The sequence below is a fragment of the Brienomyrus brachyistius genome, chromosome 13, assembly GCF_023856365.1.
Source record: "Brienomyrus brachyistius isolate T26 chromosome 13, BBRACH_0.4, whole genome shotgun sequence".
In the NCBI taxonomy this organism is placed as follows: domain Eukaryota; kingdom Metazoa; phylum Chordata; class Actinopteri; order Osteoglossiformes; family Mormyridae; genus Brienomyrus; species Brienomyrus brachyistius.
The window spans coordinates 6,377,863-6,402,612 of NC_064545.1; the positions used below are offsets into that span (position 1 = coordinate 6,377,863).

The window sequence follows — 24,750 nt, forward strand, 5'->3', positions numbered from 1 at the left end:
GCGAATGACAGATGGCGTTGTCACCGAGTGATTTGCAGTACCAGTCCCTTTGCTACTCAAGCTGAGTGGAATTCCGTCGCGGCGTTCCTGGCTGGCCGGGCAAAGTGGCACGTGGGTCTGATGGGATTAATCCACCAAGCTCTAGAGATGGGGGCTGTTTGGGGGAACTGGAGGGTGGGGGGTAAGGTGAGTTGTAAATAGAAGCCATCTGGTCCTGTGGAGAGCAGGTTTGGGCCATGCTGGTTGTTCTGCCGGAGAAGAGGTCCAGACCAGGTTTCGATAGTCCTAGGAGATGCCCTCACAGCACAGTCCTTTGGCCATATCCCTATAAACTCTAATGTGGGCTCTCTGCCCAGTCCACGGGCTGCTCAGGTGCCCAGCAACCCCCATCACGAGGTTCCCGAGGCTGCAGGCTGCTGTCAATCTGCTCAGTGTTCTTCACCACTTTTAAGTTCATGTATGTTTTTTTTTTTTTTTTGGGGGGGGTGGGGGGGGGGGAGCGGGGGTAGGCTGAATGAGACAAACGCAGTCCAGGACAGAAAGTGAGGGGGAAAAGACTGGATTGTCAGTAGCAACTCCCCTAACCATCATCTGATCAATATTCTGTCAGCTATTCTCATGTTTTCATATTTTTCCACCCAAAATGACCATTTGTGGGGGAAAAATGACCGAGTCCACAATTGGTAACGTTCTCTATGAATGCCATATCTTTAATAATTTATGAACACATTTAATACATTATAATGCATTGATAGAGAATTATAAACCTAGGGGTAAATATTTATAAAAAGGCATTACACATTATAGCCATGTTTATTATGCATTATGAATGCTTTATGAGGTTCTCATCTATAATGCACTATAGATACCTATTCAACGCAGTTATAAAGTATCCTTAATTCTTATACCAACCATTATAATACATGATAGATGACAGACTCAAGTAAAGAATTTAGTCTTGCAACTATAGCTGTACCTGGACATCGGGAACAGTAGCGTAGGGTAGGTGGTTAGACACTGACAGAAGTGATCTCCTGTAGAAATAAGGACAGAACAGTGAGCCAAGCATCCCGTCTAGATGTTCCCTCACTATACAGCAGATGGAGAGACAGTCAGCATACTTCTGTGTTTAATGGAGAAGAGAATGATGGAAATGTGCTGTTCCTTTCTTTGGGACAGTGGGCTGCTTTGTATGTCTACCTGTTCCTAATAGCACACTTGGCTGCTGCTGAATAAATTATAACAGGACGAAGAAGAAATTTTACGTGTTTTCACACCTCCAGGATTGCGAGTGTGAACCTGGCCACTTCTATGCCTTTGGATTTTACTGAAATGCCCTCCGCATTTATAAGGCTGTTCTTCTGCAGGCTGCCGTTTTAACCGGGTAACATTAAATTGCCTTTATTGTGTCAGTGCCTTTCAGTGTAGCGATTACCAATCCAGGGCGTACTCTGCCTCCTGCTCTGTATTTCCTAGGAGGGGAGCAAAATCCAGTTATAGTGGAGAATATATAGATATTCCCTTAATATTTTTGTTTATTGGATGTCATTTGGCAATGTATAATGCCCTGGGTTTCGGGCTCCCTTCTGTCAGCATTCTCAGTGCTCATTATCACAGGAAGATCTGGCTGCGATGGGCGAGCAGAGCCGCACTTCTGCTATTCAGCATATCTGCAGCGGCAGACAGCACGGGGCAGAGCGCACCGCGGGCTCTGCCGCTCAGAACCAAACAGAAACACAGCGACAAAGAAACCCAGAAGGCAAGCCAGATAATGCGTCAAATCCTCCTATTATATTGGGTTTCCGTGGTGATCGATGAGGCTGATTAATAGCGGTCCACGCAAGGTGGAGATATGATTTATGCCTATCATGGGCACACACGATGAAATATTTTCCCTTTTTTTGCCTTCACTATGCTTCAGGGAGGTGACGCCACGGCGTGTGAATGATGGCTGTCCAGCCTGAGGTTTGGGGGGGGGGGGGGGGGGGGGGTCAGCTGCAGCTGACAACTCTGCCTGTACATACCGGGGTATGCATTTGTCTCATTGCAGCTCACTGCACCTGGCCCTGCAGCCAACAAACTGTCAAATGCTCGCCAGCCAGCCAGCAGCAGCGGGGGCTGCCCTCTGTGCAACATTGCAGCAGAGCGGCAAGCAACTTGTTCCAGCCTCCAGGGGGCGCTTATAATGTGGGATAGGGGCTCAGGGGGAAAGCTGAGGGATGCAGCTCATGGCACTGAGCCGGAATGGTGGGAACGGCACTGAAACCCCAGAAAGAACAGTGCTGGAGCTTAGTGGAACAAGCAGGACACCTGCCTGAGGCGGAACTGCTACAGATGTCTGCGGATCAGCAGGTTTTTGAACGGATGGGGTCAGTTAATTGCCAAGGTTGCCTCGGAGATGCGACAAAAGGGACAGGGTGCTGTCGAAATTTTTTTGCCAAAGGTTAAAAGAAGTCGGTAATCAAGCCTTGGGTGGAGGTACTCCCCAGCTCGAGGTCGCCGCCCTGCAGTCCGGACCAGCTGTCCGTCCCAGAAATGAACCCCAACCCCCGTGGAAGGAAAGGGTGATGGGACCAAATGTGTCACACGTCAAAGCAATGACACAAAAATAAATAACAGGAAGGCTCCGTCCAGGGCGAAGTGCAAAGGAAAACCACGCAGGTACGTGTGTGTAAGTGCGTGTGCGTATGTGCACGTCTACACATGCGAATGCCCCCTTTCAGGGAGCCGAGAAGGCAGCAAGACGTCGATTCCATAATGCGATTTAATGATGCAAAACAAATTCACGGGATATCAGGGTGAAGCCTGTTTTTGGAATCGAGCTCCAGATCATCCATTTGTTTAAAGCTTCCCATTGTGTTCTCTTTGTTACGGTTATTGACTCGTTGAGAGCTGGCAACGAATTGCTTCTTTGTTTCACGTGCAGAGAGGAACACATGACAAAATGCTTGTTGCCGACTACTGGGTATTCTAATTGGTTAGGGGTGACCACTGTTTATAATTTACAGGAGTAAACAAAGTGAGCCTTTTTTTTTTAAATGAAATTCGTGACAGGATCCCCCAGAGGATGGTGACCTCATTAGGCACACGGGCCACGGCCCGGGCATGAGAGCGGCTTCCGTGTGTCTCAACACTGGAGGAAAGGCTGGGCGTGGAGGTCAGAGGAAGTACATGAGTGAGCCGTGGGAGCCGGATGAGGAAGAGGCCAGTCAGGTGGAAGTGGGGTCCTCGCCGCCCCATTGTTTGCGTGAATAGTGGAGATTGGGGGAGGGGCCACGACCCGCAGGAAGAGTGTGAACAGGATGCCAGTGTTTGGGGGAAAGAGCACCGTAAGCAACTAAAAGCCCTGCAGATGGCCCTTACAAAGAGCGTCTTTATCAAATTATCACCAAGAGGACCAATGGAGCCCACAGGAACCCACACCATGTTAGCGCCAAACACGACTGTAACCACATCCTGTAAAATAAACATGGCAGGCAGCCCCCGCTTCGCATCCACTCACCCCGGCTGGAGTGTCCATCCTTCCCCACCAGCGTCACGCATGGCGACGTTTCTCCTTGTTTGGGTTCCTGCTCTCCAACGTGCAAACTGCTCAATACTCCGCAGATCCTTGGCGACTACCCCCCCCCCCCCCCCACATTCATATATTCACAGGCTTTATGACTCACTCTGGTCCGGACATTTTCCACAGCTAACAAAAGCCAGTGCTTTTATCGCATTCCGTTTGACATGACAACCAGAAGAACTTAAATACCAGGTGCATTCAAGTACAGGAAGAAACCTTTCCGTTTTACATGCGACTTTTCCCTACTCCTGTGTCTATCGAAGGCTCGTAGGTACAATAAAAAAAACGCGCCAATCCCACCGTGCGTCACAGCTTGCCAAGACACGGCTCACCTGCGGCAGTTTGAGATCTTCCGGTGGCCACAGACCACGGCTCCGGAGCCAAAGCACGACCCGCCATCATCGGCTTCCGGCTCCTTAGCCGTGCCGCTGGCATGCAGCCCGAGATGACTGGGGACACAGGGAAGCATTCCTTGTCTAGCATATGCAGAGGTGGACCGGAAGCAAAAAGATTTAAATGGGATCAAAACCAAAGCCCAACACTGGACCCAGAAAACAAACATGCTGACAAGAATCGTCCAAAGAAGAGCTTCACAGAGCCAAGTTTTGGGTTCTCTTACAGAACACACTATTTTCCTGGAGAACAGGAGTGACACTCCCAGAATCTTAAATCTCTGTAAACCACTATAATTGTCACAAAATGTCATCAGTATTTCAGAAAAAGTATATAAAAGTAATCTGGGATGATAGATTAAGTTTCTCCAGAACCTCATGAATCAGCAGAAACCCGAACATTTAATATGAATTATATACACTGATCAAACCCATTGTGGACTCGGTCCTTCTCGTTCATGTTTAGTTCTGTACTTCCTCTTGTAAAAACAGCTAATTCATAATAGATAGATGCCTCTGCCATCCCATCATCTCACAAACACTTTTTTGCTTTTCTTTTGTTCCTTCTATCAAACACCACCACTGATAAACCATAGAGGCACTGCCCTCTTCTGGACATGTGCGATATTGTAATCAACCAATACAGTCACAGGGATCATTTTCACAGAAAAACATTATGTATTTTTATATGGAGCAAAATATCATTATCTTAAATACGAGATCACTAACTAAACCCCACATTTCCATCTACTGATCTTCGGTCCGAACCTCTAAACAGTTTATCATGGAAAAAAAAATCCTTTCCTTAAATTCCAAGGATCTACTGGCACGTTGTCAGTGGAACATTGGTACAAGTTTCTGGACAATAACAGGGAAAAGGCCATGCAGCTCACTAGCAAGCAACAGTTAAATATTAGGACACCCTATCCACAGAGAGTTAAGTGATTCACTAGCAATTCAGCTAAAACACATCTGATGGGCACTTATACCACTAAAACCCACCTATTTATCCGAGAGACTAAAAATATACTGTATTTCTGTATTGGTAGATATTTAAAAATGCAATGTATATAAGCATAGAGATGCCAGTAAATAGAGTAAGAGCAACCTATGAAGTACTATGTGTGTTTGCCAGAGACTTAAGAGAATTAGAATGAAATCCTTGCTTCACGTGGTTGTCATAAATTGGCCAGGGACACATTTGTGAGGATGTTCACTTTATTCCAAGTTCCAGCGATTGAACGGGGGGAAAAAAAGTGGAATGGGAAATGAACATTTACAATAAAAGTGTTCCTGGATTTTAAGGACAAATTGTGAATATATACCATCATACACCCATTCAATATTTAACCGAACCTTTAAACTTAATTCGTAGAATTAAAATAAAGGAATCACTCAAAAAAAAAAAAAAAAAAACCACTTTTTTACATAATAGTTTTATTCTAAGAGATCAAGACAAAGCCTCAATATTTTTTGTTGTCGTTTCTTTATAGGAAATTTACCATGTGCACAACTAGAAATATAAACTAATGGAGCTATAATACTTTCGCTCAGTTGAAAGTTGCATCAGCTATTATACAGCTTAAGAGTAAAAGTTCCCAGGGAGTCAAGCGGCACGTCAAGCGAAGACGAGTCTGGCAAGCTTCTTAAACAAGCAGCGGTGTGCGGGTAGCTAAACCAAAGCTATATGTGTGGAACGTGTGCAATGCAAGGTTAGCGATCGTAGTGGGCTGGCTTTAAGGACAGCAAGGGATCTGCAAAACTCTTTCCTGTGGAAGCTTTACAGATCTTCATGTTCTGCTATATACTGCTGACAGCGCTGACCGGCCAGCCAAAAATCTGTATGTCAAAAACAACAGCGTGGAAAATGAACAAAGGCTTTTCGAAAGCGATTAACATACGGATGGCGGCTTCTCCCCAAACAAAAATGCTGAGCAAACCTGGGTCTAACCACTTATATGTTCTTTATATATATAATCTAAATTATATACACAAAAAAGGATCATGCACACAAAAGGATGATAAAGTTTAAGCAAAACGATTCTGTTTGGCACTTTTGTTGACAGACCAGTAGGCGTGGAGCTCACAGGGTGGAGGGAGTGATTGCTTGCCACCTCAGCTGGTGCGGCCATAAGGACATCGATGACAAGACTGAAAGGTGCGAGCCGTAGCTAACAGCTTCCTGCTGACAGACTTGTGGCGATAGCAGAAAGCCCACGGGGAACTGGAAGCTGCAAACTCAGCAACACAGCTTTCAAATCTCGCCAACATCCTCAGTTTATGCAGTGGGACAGTGGTAACAACAGAGGGCCCTGTGAGTGGCCCCCTCCCCATCCACTGTTTGTTCTTGGGCCGCCCAAAAACGGAGCTTAAGAATGAATGAAAAACTCCACCGACAAACCCAAAAGCCCCAACCACCTCATCTGGGCACTGCCACCGATATCCACACAGTCCCCCCATATCAACGTTAACAAACCTCATCTCAAAACGTAATAAAGTGCTCAGAGGAAACTCGGCAACAGAATAAAAACAAAAAGGTTTAAAAAGTACAAAAAAGTAAAAAATACTTTAGTTAAGCAGTTACCTCTCTAGATGTTCTATCTATCACACAATCCAAACACTAGGGCGAGTCTGAGGGACACAGTAAACTGTTTAAAAAAAAAAAGCTTAAAATTCGGTCTACATAAGATAGTTCTTCCCCTTTAAAAAAAAGTTAAAATAGAGATGTTGTATGTGCTATTATAACGTACCAATTATAATTCAGGGATTTTTAGTTTCCATTAATTACAGAAATCACAGATCACTGTGTTGTCTGACTGGCTGTGCCACCTGTGGCAGTTCTTGGTCCTGCCTTTTTTCTGCCAGTTCAAAAGATACAGGAGTCAGTATTTGGAGGATTTAAAGGGGAGAGAGAATGTGAATCCTGTGGGCTGGCAGAGTGTGTAGCTTGTGTGGGAGTGCAAGCGAGCAGCACCCTCCATTCTCAGATTCAGTACTTCGGCACTTTAGTGTAATCTTCCTGGTGGACACTCTTGCATAGGCACAAAGACAGGATCATCCCCAGCAGCTGGAAGGGACAAAAAAAAAATAAAGGGTCAGGACACAGGGACTCTGAACCAGCACTAACGGTGCATTGCTTTGAAAGTACTACTTAGTACACTGGGCACAATGTCAATCAGATGAAAAAAAGACATGCGAGATCATACAGATCATATAGAAAGCAAGTAAGGAAGAAGGCTCATTTTCCCCGTTTTACTGCTGTCAATACCTACACCAGTGGAGACACCAAACATTAACATTTCCTCTGCACACTCACATCTGTGTGTGGCTCAAGTTACACACAAGATCTATCCAAAGGCCATAGTTGTGGCCATTGGAGGATAAAGTCTAATCAGGCCAGAGTTCTTCTCCTTTTTTTCCTAGCACTGGAGACCAAAAGCAGAGGTCCAAGCTCCGCGATACTCCCAAGGTAGAGTAGAGTGTCACAAGCATAGAGAACATTAGAGATCATGATGGCGTGATCAAAGTACCTCAATGAAAGCTACTCCTGCACAGATTCCCAAAATAACTCCAATGTTACTGAGCAGCCAGTTCTCCACACTGTAGATGCAGCCCTAGAGACAAAACAGAATAAGCGGAAGACTGATTTAAAAACAAATGTACTCCACTGACCAGCACTTTGAAGTGAGATTAAAATATATGCAATCTAAAAGGTGAACTGTCACTGGAAAAACCATTGAATACTTTGCATAAACTTTTTTGTGAGTGATTACAATGATTTCAAGTTAGATCACGGCATATGGATCATACTCTAGAAGCGATGTTGATTTCTATAAGTATCATAGAACATTTTTTCATAAAACCCCAAATCAAAAATTATGTGGAGCACTCAAAGGGGCCCTACCTTTTGATAGACGGGCCAGTCTCTGCTCATGCTACCACAAAACCCACTCTCTGTCCTTTGGTCACCCAGGGAGGTGTTGTGACAGGAACATGGGTAAAGAATCAGTGTAGAGTTCCTGATCACAGAGTTCTCAGTCCAGTTACTAGGTCCAGTCCAGCCACAGCATTTGACCTGCAATAAATAAACCAATATTTTAATAAATCAATATCTTAAGAGAATTAGAGCGAATGAGGAAATGATACAGAAAGCAAGTTGGGGCATTGATCAGATCATCGATAAATTTCCTCAAAACAAAAGTAGGCAGTCGGGGCGCCTGAACACCAGCTCCGAGAAAAAAAAGCCTCCAGAAGGTTGTATTACAGTGTCATTCTGAACAGACTATCTGCATTTCCCTTTTCTCTCTGGACATCTTCCAGTGCTCCAGTGAATACTTCTCAATGTTGGTGATATTTTCATAGTTTGAGGCGTGTTCATTTTCGCTTTGCACTGTCTGTTGAATGCAAATGCACCTACACCCCATTCCGAGTTAATGTGGCCTCCTGCGGGCAGATACACTGACTCACTGCGCAAGCCGTAAGGAACAACCTGTTTACGCACATCACGCACATGGTGAGGCCTGTCCATGAAGCAGCCTTTTGTTGGTAGCAGCTGCCTACATTCTATTCACTTTGCATAATATTTCTAACCCTATGCTTTCTAGCTCTGAACTTATAGGCCCAACTTCAATTTATTGAAGACTTAAGTCTCAAAGACTGTTTGGACAAGTACTAGGAAAGTGGCTAAAGATTTTCAAGAACTAGGGCTAGTAATGGGGGCAGTATGCGACTCTGTGGGACTCCTTCCCTGTCATCGGATGGTTCCTATGACTGGCAGAGATGTCACCGTTGGATATTTGAGCAAGGCCCTTAACCCCAATTGCTCCAAGGACCGCTTGACCCTGCTTCTCAACTGGACGCTGCTTCAGATCAAACCATCTGCTAAATAAATGATTGTAAGTGTATAAGTGTCCCTTGACTGCAAAAAGCCAGTTCACTAGTCACCTAAGGCCACGTCCCCTGGGACACCAAGAACCCTACAAGCAGTTAAATCAACCCACAAACACAGATGACTCACATTCATGGACTTTAACTGCTTGATGTTTTAAATCTAGCAATTTTGGTTTGTGATGCCGAGAACAACTCAATATTTCAGTTATTTCTATATGTGTCAAATTTGTCTTTAAGCCAAATCATCCTAGACTAGGCAATTTTGAAATCATTATAATGGATAACCTTCTTCATAATAAATTTGCAATAATCTTCTGTCACAACCTACTGCATACACCATGCACTGGTCTTTTCATACCCAAAGACTGGAATAGATACAGATGGTAGGTGTGTGGTATTTTCCTAGGGTTTAAATAAGCACTGATGAAAGTTGGTTCTCTTGCTCAAGCCAGCTCCCACAGGCCTTCACTACCTTTGCAGGCTGGTGCTTGGCTCATTGTCACTACATGCGGAGTCTCGCATAAACCACATCCCATGATGCAACACTGCACTACCCCAGTGGGGCAAAGTGCACCTCTGAAGTCCACAGCTTCTTGGCTCACCGTCCTCTGGATGTAGTCCCAGGCCAGTTCCGTGGTCTTGTTCTGCCCCGAGTACTCCACAATAATCTTGTTGACGATGCCGGACAACTCGTTCTTCAGCTGCAACGAAGCAAAAAAAAAAAGAGCCCACGACTCATTTCCCCGATACAAGAATCGGTGGTTTCAGTCACATCGTCGGCAATACCAAAAGCAGAAGTGTGTGCGATGAAGCGGAATACAGGAACAGGAATGAAGCCGGCAGCTGATGATATCCAAAGCTGAGCTATCCAAAGCACGCGACTGTATGTGTGTGCGAAGGGATGGGACACGGGAACGAGAAACACCGGGATGGCGGGGGGGGGGGAGGTGTTACTGGTGCGATGCTGGGAAAGGGCATGGCTCTGTGCATTCGGTAACCCAACACTGACGACATGTTTTCACTTGAGGCGGCTTACATGACAGGCTTACTGGTCCATCGGGTAGAACATAATGATGCTTTGTATTACATCATCCTAAGAAACAATCAACTAGAAAACTTAAATCGCAGAAGCAACCTGATAGCTGTACTCACAAACAAACCAGAGGGTAAGCGTTAGAGACTCAGAGATGCAAAGACCTGCAATTGCACCCCTTCCTACTGTATCACACTGCAGCCATTGGCCGGCAAACCACTTGTACGTCAAAAGAATGAGTCACACGGCTATTGGCAAAACAAATCGAGTTATACTGGCGGGACAGATCTTCTTACTGCCTGCTGCTCAGTGCAATGAAGATGCTTAGAGAAGAAACTGGACAAGCAGCTGAGGAAACAGCACCTACTCGGCAGCCTGCAGGCCCAGTAAACAGCCCAGGCAGCTGTGGCCAGTGCTGCCTGACCCTCCATCATGGAACATAAACAGGGGCCGCCGGAGCCTCGGGGCCTCGCTTGGTGCACCGTCCAGGAACACAAGCTTCGCATCGGAACTCCTCGGAGGGGCGAGCTACACCGCCACATACTCCGTGGGTGACCCAGCCTTGTCAGACTCCCTCTACGCTTTCTCGTTCCGAGGCCTACCTGGCTACAGCAGAGTACAGGGAACTTGCTCTTCCAGATCTAGAATCCCAAGCTGCTCAAGGGGATGTCAGTTCTAGCTCTAGAGCAGCAGGCTACCAAGCAGGAACAGAAAGATCCTTGCTATAGGGCACTTCTGTTCCTTAAATGCATGCTGAATTAGTGAGGACACCTCCCCACACAATTACAGGCACCACACACACGCACACACAGGTTTGTAATTATATCTTTGTGGGGACTCTCCATTCATTTCTATGGGGAAAACTCTAATCCCTACATCAGGGCTCTTCAAATCTGGACCTTGATTCCAAATCCAGGCCTTGTTCTCAGTTCTCCCAGGTAGTTAGATTAATACTTACTGATTCTGATTGGTCAGAGGCTTCACACCTGGCTCACAGGGAAAGGAAGGCTGGAAGACTAGCAGTGCTAGGATGATGAGGACTGTTATTTGAATAACCCTGCCCAACATGATGACCTTAAACCCTACCCAGCCATAACTTTATCCATAAGTAACCAAACAAAATAAGACTTTTGACATTTTTAGTTTTTTGATCGCAATCACAGATCTTTGTGGGGACCTGAAAAATGGTAACAGGTTATCATCACATTGTTGGGAACATTTGGCCTCAACAAGGTAATATGAACATTATCCACACACTGACATCCTAACCTAAAAGACCCAAACAGCGCGACTCCATCACGAAACATTCTACCTCACTTCCTTTCCTGGAACTGACATCGACGCTTGTCCCTTCCCCGGTCGATAGCCACGTGTCACGGTGAGCCGCAGGGTACTCACCAGGTCCCGCTGGAAGTAGATGAGCACACCAGCTGTCACTTGGGCAATGAGAATCAGCAGCAGGCAGGTAAAGTACTGCGGACAGAGAGGATCGGGGGATTCACGTCAAGAAAGCAGCGAGGACTCCAGTGAGGCTCACAATAACTATTCCCAGCTCCTGAAGGAACAGGGCTTCCATCTAACACCTAACTCTTTCACTTTCATGCTGAGACTCACTAACATATAGGACTTGCACTGGCATGAATACATTTACCTTGGTATGGTACTCTCCCCCCCCCCCCCCCACCCCACAGTGGTTCTGAAGTGCAAAACACATTAAAGAAAAAAACAAACACACAACACTTCAGAAAACACGACAGGCAATTTCTCTTCAACGTTTTTGCATTTAATATGCTGTGTTCTGTACATCAAGGTTGGCCGACTTTTTCCCAAAATGGATGTGCTCCCAGCCACCAGCGGGAAGAAAAACACTGAGAAAACAATTGTTTTTCTTTAATGTTTTTCATTTTTTAAGTGTTTTTTGTGCCTTCTTATTGCGTTTTCTGTTCGTTGTGTTTTGCACCAAACCCCTCCCCCAAAGCCTGCAGGCATGTGACTGAAGAAGCAGAAGACGAGGTACACAGATGGTGCTCTTCGCGATTAAACTGGGACAAGCGCAGTCACATGTCTGAGCCAGTTCCCCCGCACACATATTTTGAATGCCCTCAGAGAGCATCATTCCTAGGGCCAGAGGGGACACCAGCATTAGGTAACAGTCCCAATAAGTTGTACAGCTTGGCATTAAGCTCGAAGACCCTTCGCAAGAAGGTCCTATTCCGGTTTTGGAACATGCTCCGTAGCGTTTACAGGACGACTGACCAGTCCCAGCAGGCAGCGGATCTCGTAGATGGCTCCCACGCATCCGAGGAAGCCCATTAGAACGCAGAGGGAGCCAACGCCGATCAAGATGTAGGAGGCCACCTTGAGACTGGCAGAAGACTCCTCTGCAAAAGAGTTGAGACAGGATGTGGTTTTCACTTCCCGTAAACGCTACGCACTACACATGTGGCTCAATCACTTTTAGCATCATGCACGTCAATTTTGACCAGGTGACAGCAGGGTTGTGTGTGCAACAGAGAGAGAGGATCTCAAGACTTTCATAGGCATAGACTCTGACGAGCTGTTGTGGGGGGGGGGTCACAAAGCTGGGTCTGAAATGGCAGACTTCCTTACTGTTCATGGGAACCACAAACAAAGCAAGTCACAGTCAAAGAATTGCGAACATCAGTCACCTGAATGCTGAAGGATCACCTTTGAATAAGAATGTGCCCGAGCCATGTAGTGGGTTTCTATCAATGAATAAATTGCATCCCACCTGTGACAAAGGCATTACCCCACAAACCAAATGCGTGCACCCACCAAACAGACTGTCTAGCATAGCGATTCACAGCCTTGGTGGCACCCTGCACCTACGGCTGGTCCATGACGCCTCAAACCTCAAGTCCCATGTGTCAGCACGTGCCTTAAGTACAGTCGGCACAAGCTTAACAGCGGAAATACAGTTTCGCAAGTGATGCTGCTAATGGCACCTCTACAGCTGCTGATCCGTCAAGACGCAGTGTGAATGGGCCACGACCATATCTCACACATACAAACAGGCACATTCGGAGGAAGCTACGCTATTGGTTCCAAGACTTTTTCTGCAGGTCTGGGTACTTGCAACTACACAATAAATATGACATACTGTACAGCAGGGTCCAAAAGGCTAAGACCATTAATGAAAATGCATCTATTTAGCATTTTTTAATCATTTAACATGACAGTGTGGAATCTTGTTGAAAAGGTTAGATTTAAGAACATCTTACAGTTACCCCATTTGCTTTAATGACAATATGGACGACGGCTAGCCTAGGCCTCCACAAATTTGCGCAAAACATGGCGATCCATGATTTGAGAATGTTCTAAAGATCACCTTGTGATGTCACTGAATGCCTGGCTAGGTCATGTGACTGTGGATGAAGTCCAGGACAGTGTGTTCTTGTTCCTCTTAGATCTTACAAAGCTTTGAGGTACGTGTGGGGTCTATCCTGATGCAGTGTGAATCCATTTCTACAAAGATCCAAAGCAGAGTGTATAGCGTATCTCTGAAGATCACAGTGGGGTTTTTCTTTGTCAGATTCGGTGCAGGTGTCCAACTCCTGAGGTGACAAAACTTGAATATTCCGACCACCACGTTTCACTGTTGGTTTGATACACTGCGATTTCAATCTCCTCCTTGTCAGGAGGATCCCTTTCGTTACAATAATCCTCAAACTTGGATTAATCATAATTAGGACTTTTTCCCAGTGATCCACTGTGAAATCCTGGTGTAACTTAGCACATGCCAAAATAATAATAACAAAAAAAAAAAAGTTACCAGATTTTCACTATGATTTCAGGGACCATCTGGGCCCTATTGTGCATACAATAAACTAACAGTAGGAAAGCATAAACAGACCGGCCCACCGAGCCCCATGCAAATAGCGCGTGGGTCTGACTAAAACAGTATAGAGATCATATGCTATACACGCATCTACATATCAGCCCCCAGAGTGAGGCACAGCGGTGGGGGGTGGGGGTTGCAAATTAGTGCTTTCCATCTTCGTTTCACTTGTTCCATGTATGGCTATATGCAGAAAACACTTTGACAAACTTTCCGGCCCGGAACCTTCCTCCATATCACTCCACCTAACAGCTAACATCTGTTTTTCCGCGCTAAGAACAAAGGAGGTGACGCACCCCCACCCCCCCCCCGCCACTCCCACCTGGGGTGAAGCGCTGGCGGGTGGCAATGGAGTGCAGAGCGTTCCCACACCTGTGATAACCATTTCGCTGTGCGTCTCCCCACACAGGGAGGGACCACACTGAGCCCCATAATTCCACTGGAGGTGCCCCCTCCCAATTCCTGGCAGAATTTCCCCAGAGCTGATGGCTTTGCAACAACTGAGATGACAAAGAATAAAGGCAGGCAAAAAAAATTCACAGATATGGCGACAAGGTGGACACGTGACAAAATGAAGAAACGCTGCTAAAAGACAAATAAAACTAAGAATGGACAATGGGGGCAGTGAAGGGGTGGGGGCAAGATCTTCTGACAATAAATCCACCAACCCCCTGTAGCAGTGGTGTCTATAAAAAAATCGTCAGCAAAACAAAGTTGGGGAAAGACCTTGAGAGTACAAAAGCTCAGATCCTGTTTGACAAAAAAAAGCCTGATAAGTGCAAAAGACGTCTTTCAGGGTTTCACCAGCAAGCAGGATCACTCAGGTCCGGAAAGTACAAATCCACACCAAGACTTTGTTTTAACCAACTAGCCGAGTATAAACAGTCACAGAGAACTCAACTGGTTGGTTGAAACAAAATCTTGGTCTGGATTTGTACTTTTTGAACCTGAACTTTCCACCTCTGGTTATCAACATGTTGTACAAGATTGGGGAGGGCTGTCTACAGCCAAATGGAGGCTCCAGCCAGTCGGGGCAGAGACCTTCATGTGGGGATAAGAAAGTGCTGGAATAGTCCTATCTCAGGAAGGATGGAATGGGACGATAACATCGGGATCAGGGAAGTAGCCCGCCAGAACATGTTAAAGGCACCCGAGCTTACTTATGTCCCTCTTTGGACCAGAATATTCGCATGTTATATATTCTACAAGCTTGACCGTTTTAAACGTGCCCCAATAATGAGTGGACTGGGTCATGTGACTGGATGGGTCCCTTTATTTGAATACATCAACAACGGAGACACCTGATTGGCTGACTGCGCGACAGCCAAGAATGCTAGGTGGTAATGGTGCGACAAGGTTGCGCGAGTGGCGTGTGTGATCTGCAGCAAACTTGTGTGACTTGACACGCCGCAATGAGGAACTGCTTAGTGACGCAATACATGGTCAGTCAGTGAAAGAAAGAAACCCAACAGCTTCTACAAGCAGGTAGCAGGAGAATGAAGACTAAAAGTACACTGGCTTTGAGACATTTCAAAACTATAGTCTCAGGTTTCACATTCACACAGACATGTTTAAACAGAACTCAGGCTAAATGTACCATGTGTGGTATTCAGCGATAAAGGACCACATTACAAAACTCCAGGTTCAAGTTCAAGATGAGTGTCACAATACTGGACTTAGACAAAACTTCCAGTTTTTCATCAAGGAGAAACGCATGTGCGCACCTCTGCCATTAAATGACTCCATGCATAGATTTGCATTCAGCTTTAAAAAAAATTATCTGCTCTGTACTCTACACAGACTTCCTCTGCTGGTTTTTAGACGCGCTGCAGAGAAGCTTGCTGTGGAACCAGCGGCTGCGGCCGCAAAGGAGCACTTACGCAGGACGGCGATGAAGCTCTGCTTGTCCAGGAGAACCCAGAGGCCGAATCCCAGGATTAGCAAACCGAAGAGCTGGAGAAAGCCAGAGAGAGTGGGGGGGAAAGAGGGATCATGTTAAACACCGAACGAGGAATGAGGCCAACAGTAACTACATGTGCGTGCGTACATGACACAAAGACGTTTCATCCAGAAACAAGCTCACAAGCTCTATCCGTAACCTAATCCTTAAATAATTGAAATTAATAATGCTTGTTTGTGTGTGTGTGTGTGTGTGTGTGTGTGTGTGTTTGGGGGAGAGGGGGAGCAGCACAGCTCTCTAACAGCAGCAACAGGCCAGGGTGCTGCCCTTTGACTGGAACTTCACTCTGTAGGTCTCTGGAGGATGGACATTCCCCTTCTACTTCTTAACCCAAATCTTTTTGTTGAGAAAAGCTCATTTGGCTGCTGGCAAAATACATCCTTTCTGCTTGTGCTGTAGACAGTGACGAGGTCATAGCTGTCGAGAGTCAAGCATGCCACAGTCTCCTGAGATCCCTTTAAGCCCGGTGACTGAATAGGCGGGGGGGGGGGGGGGGGGGGGGCGAGATCCAGATGCTGGCGAACACCTACGAGGATGCAGATCACCATGGCTGTGGGGCATCCCGCAGCCCCCTTCTCCCCCCCCCCCCCTCCCGACATGTAATTGCGGATGGAGAGATCACAAGGAGTTTTCCGGAAGAAGTCCTACGACGTCTTTAGTCACCGGCCAGTCGGGCGGCAGCCAGAACTTCAAAAACTTTTAATGAGGGGCAGTTTCCTCATTGATGTCACGCTTTACTCACTAAGCATCCATGATTCATTACGGGCACCATCCTAAAAACACACTTTTAATTTAATGCGCCATAGGTGTGTCTGGGCTTTGGAGTGACGGCAGGGGTTCAGGACACAGATCCGGCCTCGTAATCTACCAGTCGCAATCTGCTGCGTTTTCAAAATGGCGGCTCCCTCTGCCCTTTCAGCTCTGCTGCACTCTGTCTGCCTCTCCGTTTGTTTTGATGCGTGTTGTGGTGCGCAGCAATGGCCGACGGCTGAATAAACAGGCTCAACCGGGCTCGCATCATCAACGATGTGGGTGCGTGGAGGGCAAGGAAAGTCATTTCGATTATGACGCGCTAAACACTTCACACGTTAACCCTCAGAAAATGAACCACCGGAACCGCAAAACCTCTGCAAAAGAAAAGGCCCAGGTGTGTGAAAAATGAAGCTGCGTGTCTTGCCAGATTTTTCCAACAAGTAGCAACAGACCACAATATTCTTGTGATTTTTGGAACAGTGCACCTTTACACTTAATTAAAAATAGTATGAGAGTTATAGTTCAAATTAAAATCATAAATACACATAGATCTACATCTATTTCTTTACCAACTCATATACTTACTCTGTTTACAAAAAAGTCAATGATGTATTGTAATTATAATTATCTATACGAGGTGTGCTAGTGGTCGAGGCAAAAGAAAATACGTGGATGTATTTTATGGTTGCTGGGGTGATTTCAGCAGATGTTTTGAAATGGTTAAGCTGACACTTTGACAGGCATAATAGCAGTTTTACAGCAACATTTAAGATTATTTAAACATCATTTTCTTTGGCTGCCTTTTATTTCCTCCACAGTACTGTGTATGCACACACACACACACACACACACACACACACACACACACACACACACACAAAAACAGGCACATGTACTATATATATGACTTACGAAGAAGAGAAGGTTGAAGAAGAACAGGATGTATTTGGTCACTGCAATGCAGCCCTTCCCCATGGCTCCGACTCTGTTAACAAGAAAGCAGACAAAAACCTGAGTATGGCAGATCAAAGTGTGGCCTGGGGATCAAAGCACATGGTCCCCACGCCGGTCCACGCGGTCCAGCTCGCTAATTACGGCATACTAACAGCCACGACACCTCGCTTGTGCAACACTGCCTGCCTCCGGACGATGTTTCCACACAAACTCGATAAGGACTTTATACTCTCTTTCGTACATGTAGACTATATAGTATGAAGCACCTGGCTTCATTCAATGATCTGTTATTCCATCCATTTTTAGTAACCATTCATCCATTTGGGAGCCTTGGGATGCCAGACCTTAACACTTCATTCCAATAAACAGACCACAGGAGACCAGCATTTCTCCTCACAGCTGTGGGAAATTACAAGTCCTTGCTTTGGCTCTGGTGAAGCCTAAATTCTTTTACAGCCTTTATACTAGTCTGCAAATCCCACTCCCAGGAAGCTAAACCCACTCTCAAATTCGAACCCCATCCAAAAACACAGAAGCAGACATCCTGGAAGGTGAGGCAGAGATATCTCCCCAGCAGGGCACTGCCGTAAATGACAGTCCTGATCCACACTGCGGTCCCCAGTAAGTGGGCCAATGTTACAGCACATGGCCCATGGCCCCGGCCAGCCTGTAGGGGGCACAGGCGTCACACGTGCAGTCATGCCTGCAGAGAACGGGCCGGGTATCGATGGGAATGGAGGCCATAGCAATCTGGCTGGTCATTAAGTACTGACTGAGACCAGGTCTGGTGTTTGTTAGACTGCAAAGAAATGAGGCCTCTGTAAAGGGTGGGGGGTATTCTTTTGTGGGAGTGGGGGTGCATTCATGTCTGTGGGGGTCAACCACTCCTGAGTGCAGTGAATTTAACTGGCAGCCCCAGAAGCCAGTGAAGTTTCCCAGAGTAGCCTGCATGTGGCTCAGGTGGCCTAGATAATGAGTTTCGTTTTAGTGGGGATCAAGGACAGCGTCGCTTTCGACCTTTAAAGCTTTCACCCAAAATAAACTCACAAGAGCACAAGAGCAAAACTGGAAGTGTTCCTTGGAGCAAAGTAAACACGATGCAAGGAGGGCCCGTGTAACCCAGCCAAAGACCGAATTCACTGGGATTCCTGGCAAGGACAGGCTGGCGGACAAGGCACTACCCGCACGGCAGCCGGTTGGAGTCAATGTGTCGAGTAATTCGCCTTTAGGGAACTCTCCTGGTCATTAGCCACACTAATCATTTACTGTACACTCCAAGCCTGCAACATCACCTGAAATCTGGGATTTATTGGGGCATTTCCATGGAAACGTCACATCAGATAAATTAACCACATTTTATAAATGCGTCAATTGGACAGCTGACCGGAAGGAGGAGGAATAATAATAAAAAGACTCAGAAGAGACACTTTCACACAGTACTAGGCTCTGGTACTGCTACTCGCTGAAACTTCACGCAGGAATTTAATCATTTAACATCTTGCGCTTGTGTTCAGGGGTAAACAGCTGCGTACAGCGGAAGATAAGAAACAGGCCTGCACACCAACGCGCCGCAAAGTACAGGCCTGCAGGAAAGTGCCTGCTATCGAGAGCCAAAGGGGGATCGGCGGCAGGCCGGTTCCCATCACTCTGGGCCAATGGACAGAGAGGTTTCTGAGTCTTTAGAAAGTTCTTTGGTAGTTGATACTGTACTCACTGCTGTGGCGTCGTTGACGATGAAGAAACTGGCTTCTCATCTCCGTATACTGCAGGAGAGGAGTCGGCGGAAGGCCCCAAGTTCTATTCCATCAGGCCTGAACTGTCAGACACCAAACACCTTAGCACCCATCGCGTAGTCTTAAGGTAATGATACACGGGATAACGAAGTATTGTGGCTGCGGAATTTTGCTGACCAACGTGGCTCAGGCATTTTGCAACGGATATTACTCAACAAATTTCTATTCGAAAAACTACGATCGGCAGTGGGCATCTCGCGCATCATACAGAGATGATCACGCAGATGCAGACGAGTTGCCCATTGTCTCACCTGCCTGGCAGTCGCTGGGCAACGTTGCTCAAATAGTTGCTCTGTGTATCGTTACCTTTGGTCTCTCTTGGTTTCAGTTCAGCTTCCTGTCAGTCTGAGCAATATCGTTTCCATCACATCACACCAAGTTGCAGCTCAAAGAGAGGTCTGAAAGCCGCGATTCTTAATGTACAGCGTTATTTTCACAATTCTGACTGCTAAGCGCGACTCGGGTCTGAAGAGCACAGCTGCGCAGAGCGTCTGTGCAGCTGGCGTCGCAGCAAACAACAAGCAACTTGATCATTTGAGGAGGATGTGATAATAAGCCCCTATCAATTTATCAGATGACGAAACCCCACGTTTGTTCTCAAGTCGGGGAGAGGTGCACATCCAGTGGTGGAAGCCGATAAATGCCACTCTGTTCACACACCACCACCCCCCATCCCAGACCTTGGACCCCAGAACATCCTCTTGTTTTGAAACAAAAGGACCCATTAATGTCACAAAGAGGCCTTTTTTTTTTTGCACTGTCCCATGTAGATGAAGGGAGGCACTGACAGACGAGAAAAGCTCATGCAGTTCTTTTGATAGCGACGGATGTGCTGCAGGTTGAAAATAAAATTGGAGAAAGAAAAATAAAAAACTGGAAACACAAACTGGGGCTTCTACACACTGTCACCAACTGGACCGACACCAGAGCGAGAACCAAGGACAGGGGTCACAGTCAGTCTTTCATAGCATGGGGTTCTAAAGTCCAACCGAGCAATGAAACCATCTGGATTAGATATAGGTGGCCACAAGATTCAGTGGTTCTCAGAAAATAAGGAAGTTTGGCTAAAAGTGAAAAAATAAAAAGTGAATTTCATTTTCTAAACGGCCAGATTTCTCTGCTGCTACAAATAACCTAGATCACATTCACTATAAGCAGGCGATGGATGGAATCTTATGATATTTAACATAAATCATATCCCATGGGTGTGTTTTGCTGTTACGACCTTCCGTACAGCAGTCGCCCACAGAGGGTGTATTACCCAAGACCCTCTGCAATCCCCAGACCCCAGAAAGTGGGCTTTGACACCCTATAGTACAGTGTTTCTCAAACCAGTCCTCGGGGTAGGGGGCAAAAATGTGGACTGTTCGGGAGTTCCCAAGGATCAGGTTGAGAAACATTGCTATAGTCCACCTAAAAGTACCCCAGGTCCCCCCCCCCCCACCCCCACCCCCACCGCAATGTCCAGCACACTGCATGCTCACCCTGAGAAAGACAGGCCCCGCTTTGATTTCCAGGCACAACAAAGGCAGCATTCAGGCACGCTTTTCACTGCTCACAATGGAGACACTTGACACACTGAAGCTCCGAGCTTACATTCTGTACACCACAATAGCATCACCAAAGAAATGAAAGATGCCCTTTAAAAAAAAACAAAACACACACACCGCTTCTGCATTTCAGACTTATGAAATCCAGTCCAAGGTCTAAGACAACAGAAGCAGGCAGCTTCCTGGTCTCCTTGGGGGGCGGGGGGGGGGGGGGCTCACCAGCTGGGACCTCAAGATAGAAGTCAAACAGTGGTTCACCTCCATGAGAAATGCTGGCAAATGCAGGCACTCTTAGAATGGCCGTTTTGGGCCTGAAAATTCTGTCTCTCCTTTACTTATACCATCCCCACCCCCTCCTCCCAAACAAGCAAAAAGGTTCCTATGGCAACCGTGCACAGGCATCCATGAATGGGCAGAGGACGTCTGGAGCGGTCCCTCTTGAGGAGGAAAAGAGTCTCACGCTTGGGACTTTTGTTGTGGCTGGTACAAAGCATTGTGTCGAGGTCATTCACAAGTTAGACCAGAGCGGAGTGGGAATTCAGCCCAGCACTTTAACAGAATGCTCACAATGAGGAAGCCAATAATGACGCCTTCATACGACAACCTGAAGTCACCGCTGGTCTTACTAGTCGACTGCCTGCGAAGGGAGTGGTTTTAATTACTGTTATTGCCATGGCAATATGATAATGTTCCCCCAGTTCATATCAACAGAATCATGGGGGAGAAAGTCCCTGAACACCATATTCTAAGAAGATGACGAAGTATTACTCATAAAAAACTTCCAGCAGCTACAATGCTAAAAAATAGCTTAATTAGGATTAAAAAAAGAAGACTGAATCACTTTATTGTGTGGGGGGGCAATGCACAGCTCAGCAGGTTAGCATGCTGTGACTGATCGGAAGGTCACTGGTTCAAATCCCAAAGTCGGCAGAAGGATTCCACCATTGGGCCCTTGAATTGATTCCTTAACCTCCAGTTGGTCCAGGGATTGTCTGCCGTCGCTTTGGATAAAAGCTCCTGCTAAGTGAATGAAATGTAAATTATAACCATTAAGGAAAATACCAGCAGCACGTAACAGTTCGCTGTATAAACAATGGTGGGGTAGAGGACGACTGATAGAAATTGAGCAGTAAGTGGCCTAATTTTGTCCCTGAATTTTAAAACGTATTATTAATAATCGATGAGGCCAGACAGAACTACCTGTAGCTCCAGGGAGAGAAGTGACCCACATCAACAAGCAAGCTCACTGCAAAGGCATTTGCATTTGCCGCAACTAAAATTTAAATGTATAGCAGATTGCTTCATGGAAAAAAAAGAGAGAAAAAAAAACACTTGATTATAATTAGACCAATAAAACAAATTTCAGTGTGAGAGGCTCTTTTGAAAAATACATTTCAAAACAAGTATATGCTGGGTTACAAACTTCTCAAAAACAGGTCTGAGGTGTCTAAATGTGGATACTAAGGTGTCACTGAAAAGTTCCTTAGAACATAAAGGCAATACACCACCGACATGCCAATCGAGCTTCTGGCGGGGATTACCCAACTCGCTATGGGACGACTGTCAATGGCCCTGTCTGCCATTGATGAGTCACAGTCCATAGCAGCGGCAGGTTCAGGCACGCACGCATTTGGTAAACCGCATGTAAACACCGTATTCACTACCACGATGTACACACAGACAGACACACATAAAATAACACACCGATGCCCGTTAGTCAAACACCCCCAAATTAAATTTATAAATAAAGCATAGGAAAACAAGTGGGAAAGAATGTACCTGTTGCCAAATTAAAAAACGAAAGAAAAAGAAAACTCCTTTAAAAACTACGTAAGGTAAAGGTGTGAGGGAGTTTTCAGATAAAGTTCCCAAAATAGAAAACTTACCCCCAGTGACTAACAAACAGAAAGAGTAAGTACCCAAAAGTACCCTGACTCACGATTTCTTGTCAAGCATATGTTCATCAAACACCCCCACTTGAATTTAGGAGTCAGATTCCGTCAGTAAGACCGATACTGAGTAATAAAAAAATAAGCAACAATAAAGTAATTGTAACTAAGATATTGTTTGAACTCAATCCGCAAAACTTTACTATACCGTACCCATTCTAACACACAAGGTAAACTACCCCTGCTTATTCATAAAGCCGAATGCCGTGCTAAAACGCTTTTTTTTCGTGAGTGTACAAACTATTGTTTATTGTGATTTTTAGTGCCCTGGCTGTGGGCGACACTATATTGGCTTAAATCTTTGCACGACCTGTCGCCCTCAGCATTAGAAAACCACCCTGCTCTGACATGTATTCAGACACGTTTGGCAAGATGCAAAAAAAGCACGAAAAGTCACAAGAAGTGTGAGAATTCTCCAGGGCGAGAAATGCTTCGTATTTAAGTGGCTTAACCTGTAAATGCGCTTTATAGCAGTGGGAAAGGCGGGGGTTCGGACTGTCAGAAGTTGGCACGTGCCTGAGGGGCCAAAAGATTCACCCATGTGGCCAAGTTACCTTCATGGTGATGGAAAATGCACCACATAACTAACCACTTATTATCAGTTACACCAGTTTGGATACTGGAAAAGCAGCGCCAAGTCCGTCCAACGCAACATGCCACATCAGCAAAGCCTGCCTTGTTACTGCACGGAGAACAGCAGACAGAAAACCTCTAAAATCACAGAAATCGCCCACATTTATTAGTTTTAGGGACTCCAATGATTTCATGCAGGACACTGTCTAAACAAAGACACGGACGCAGCCTTGTTACACGCGAGGATTGAAAAAAGTTTTCAATCCACGGCTATAAAGAAAGAAGACAGCCTTGCGTAAAGTAATTAATCTCTTCGGCATCAAAACCTAAATAAGTCCCTTTCTGGCTGATCGGAGTGGATCGGACTTACCTTTTATGCGGTGTGGAGCTGAAACGACGAGGCGAAGTCCGAACGAAGCGCGTCTGTCTCTGGGCGGCGGATCGTGTGAGAATGAAACGAAGTCCCGGGAAACTTTTGGAGACTCCGCCATGTGGCAGCTACGCGTATTAAAGGCTTTAACCCATTCGAGCGTCACACTTAGAGGAGGGGGGTGGCTTTTAGCAAACTTTTACAATATCTGTGCACAAGTATTACTGCTATGTGTGTGATGGTGGTGGGACATGGGCAAACTGGACTGGGTTTGCGCTACAGCAGTTCTGATCTTTTCAGTCAGCGTTATCACAAAAAAATATCCTTAAATTGGAGGGTCAGTTTCTGCAATTAAGATAACCCAAGAATGGGTGTTACATTAATTTTACAATGTCAATGAAGTCAAAAAGGACAAAATAAATAAAGACTGGAAATGTGTATGGTACCGTTTAAGCGTCGTTTAAAAACATTTCAATGATTTTTTTTAAAAATAACGATTTAGTGTTTAAATCGGTTTATGAGGCAGGCAGACCAGCGGAGGCAAATGAGTATCTGATAAATGCAGATGGGTTGTGATGGTTTTTATAAAATCACATACACACAGGCCTGACTCACCTGAACCCCCCCAAGTTCAGACACTTTTATATGATAATGACGCCTGTATTCGTTTAGGTAGGTACACGGCGGGTGGGGATAGACAGAGCAAAGGACTCCGTCCTTCTCATGAAGACCTCTTGTCCGGTGGGGAGCGGGTGCTGCAGGCTTAATTATGGGGCCTGAGTTTGGGGGGCTGCAACATAGCCAGATGGTGCTACAGGGAGAGGCTTCAAACAGAGGGAGGCACTGCTGGAGGTCACCGCTACAGGGGCTCCTATTAAACCTGCTCCCCTTCCATATTTACGGAGAACATGTGAAACACAGTCCCACACGCCCAAGTGACATTTCAAGCCTCTCCTTGCACACATTCCACATATGGAACGCGAGAGATATTAACGTTACAGCAATGCGGGTTACCGGTAGGCATGTAAACGCATAATTCTGAGAGCCAGGTTTTTGTATAAAGTAAATAATAACTGACATCTCAGCAGTGCATAGTTATTTCCGTTTCC

General features: G+C 46.0%; 1 protein-coding gene across 1 annotated transcript; it reads right to left on the minus strand.

Moving 5' to 3' along the window:
* Window positions 1–5,157: 5,157 nt before the first annotated feature.
* On the minus strand, window positions 5,158–23,786 carry cd82b (CD82 molecule b). Its single transcript, XM_048972036.1, has 9 exons — window positions 23,642–23,786; window positions 17,365–17,437; window positions 15,620–15,692; window positions 12,137–12,261; window positions 11,279–11,353; window positions 9,450–9,548; window positions 7,862–8,032; window positions 7,488–7,571; window positions 5,158–7,024 (listed from the first exon to the last, which is right to left on the minus strand). Exons 2-9 carry the CDS (start codon window positions 17,425–17,427, stop codon window positions 6,947–6,949), a joined length of 768 nt encoding a protein of 255 aa, XP_048827993.1. The 5' UTR covers window positions 17,428–17,437; window positions 23,642–23,786; the 3' UTR covers window positions 5,158–6,946.
* Between the last annotated feature and the right edge of the window lie 964 nt (window positions 23,787–24,750).

Excerpts from the sequence above, each read along its gene's own strand:
- cd82b (XM_048972036.1), bottom strand. The coding sequence starts at position 17,427 with ATGGGGAAGGGCTGCATTGCAGTGACCAAATACATCCTGTTCTTCTTC. Across the intron at positions 7,572-7,861 it reads ACTGGCCCGTCTATCAAAAG|GGCTGCATCTACAGTGTGGA; the intron begins GTAGGGCCCCTT and ends TTTTGTCTCTAG. Across the intron at positions 7,025-7,487 it reads CAGGAGTAGCTTTCATTGAG|CTGCTGGGGATGATCCTGTC; the intron begins GTACTTTGATCA and ends TGTCCCTTCCAG.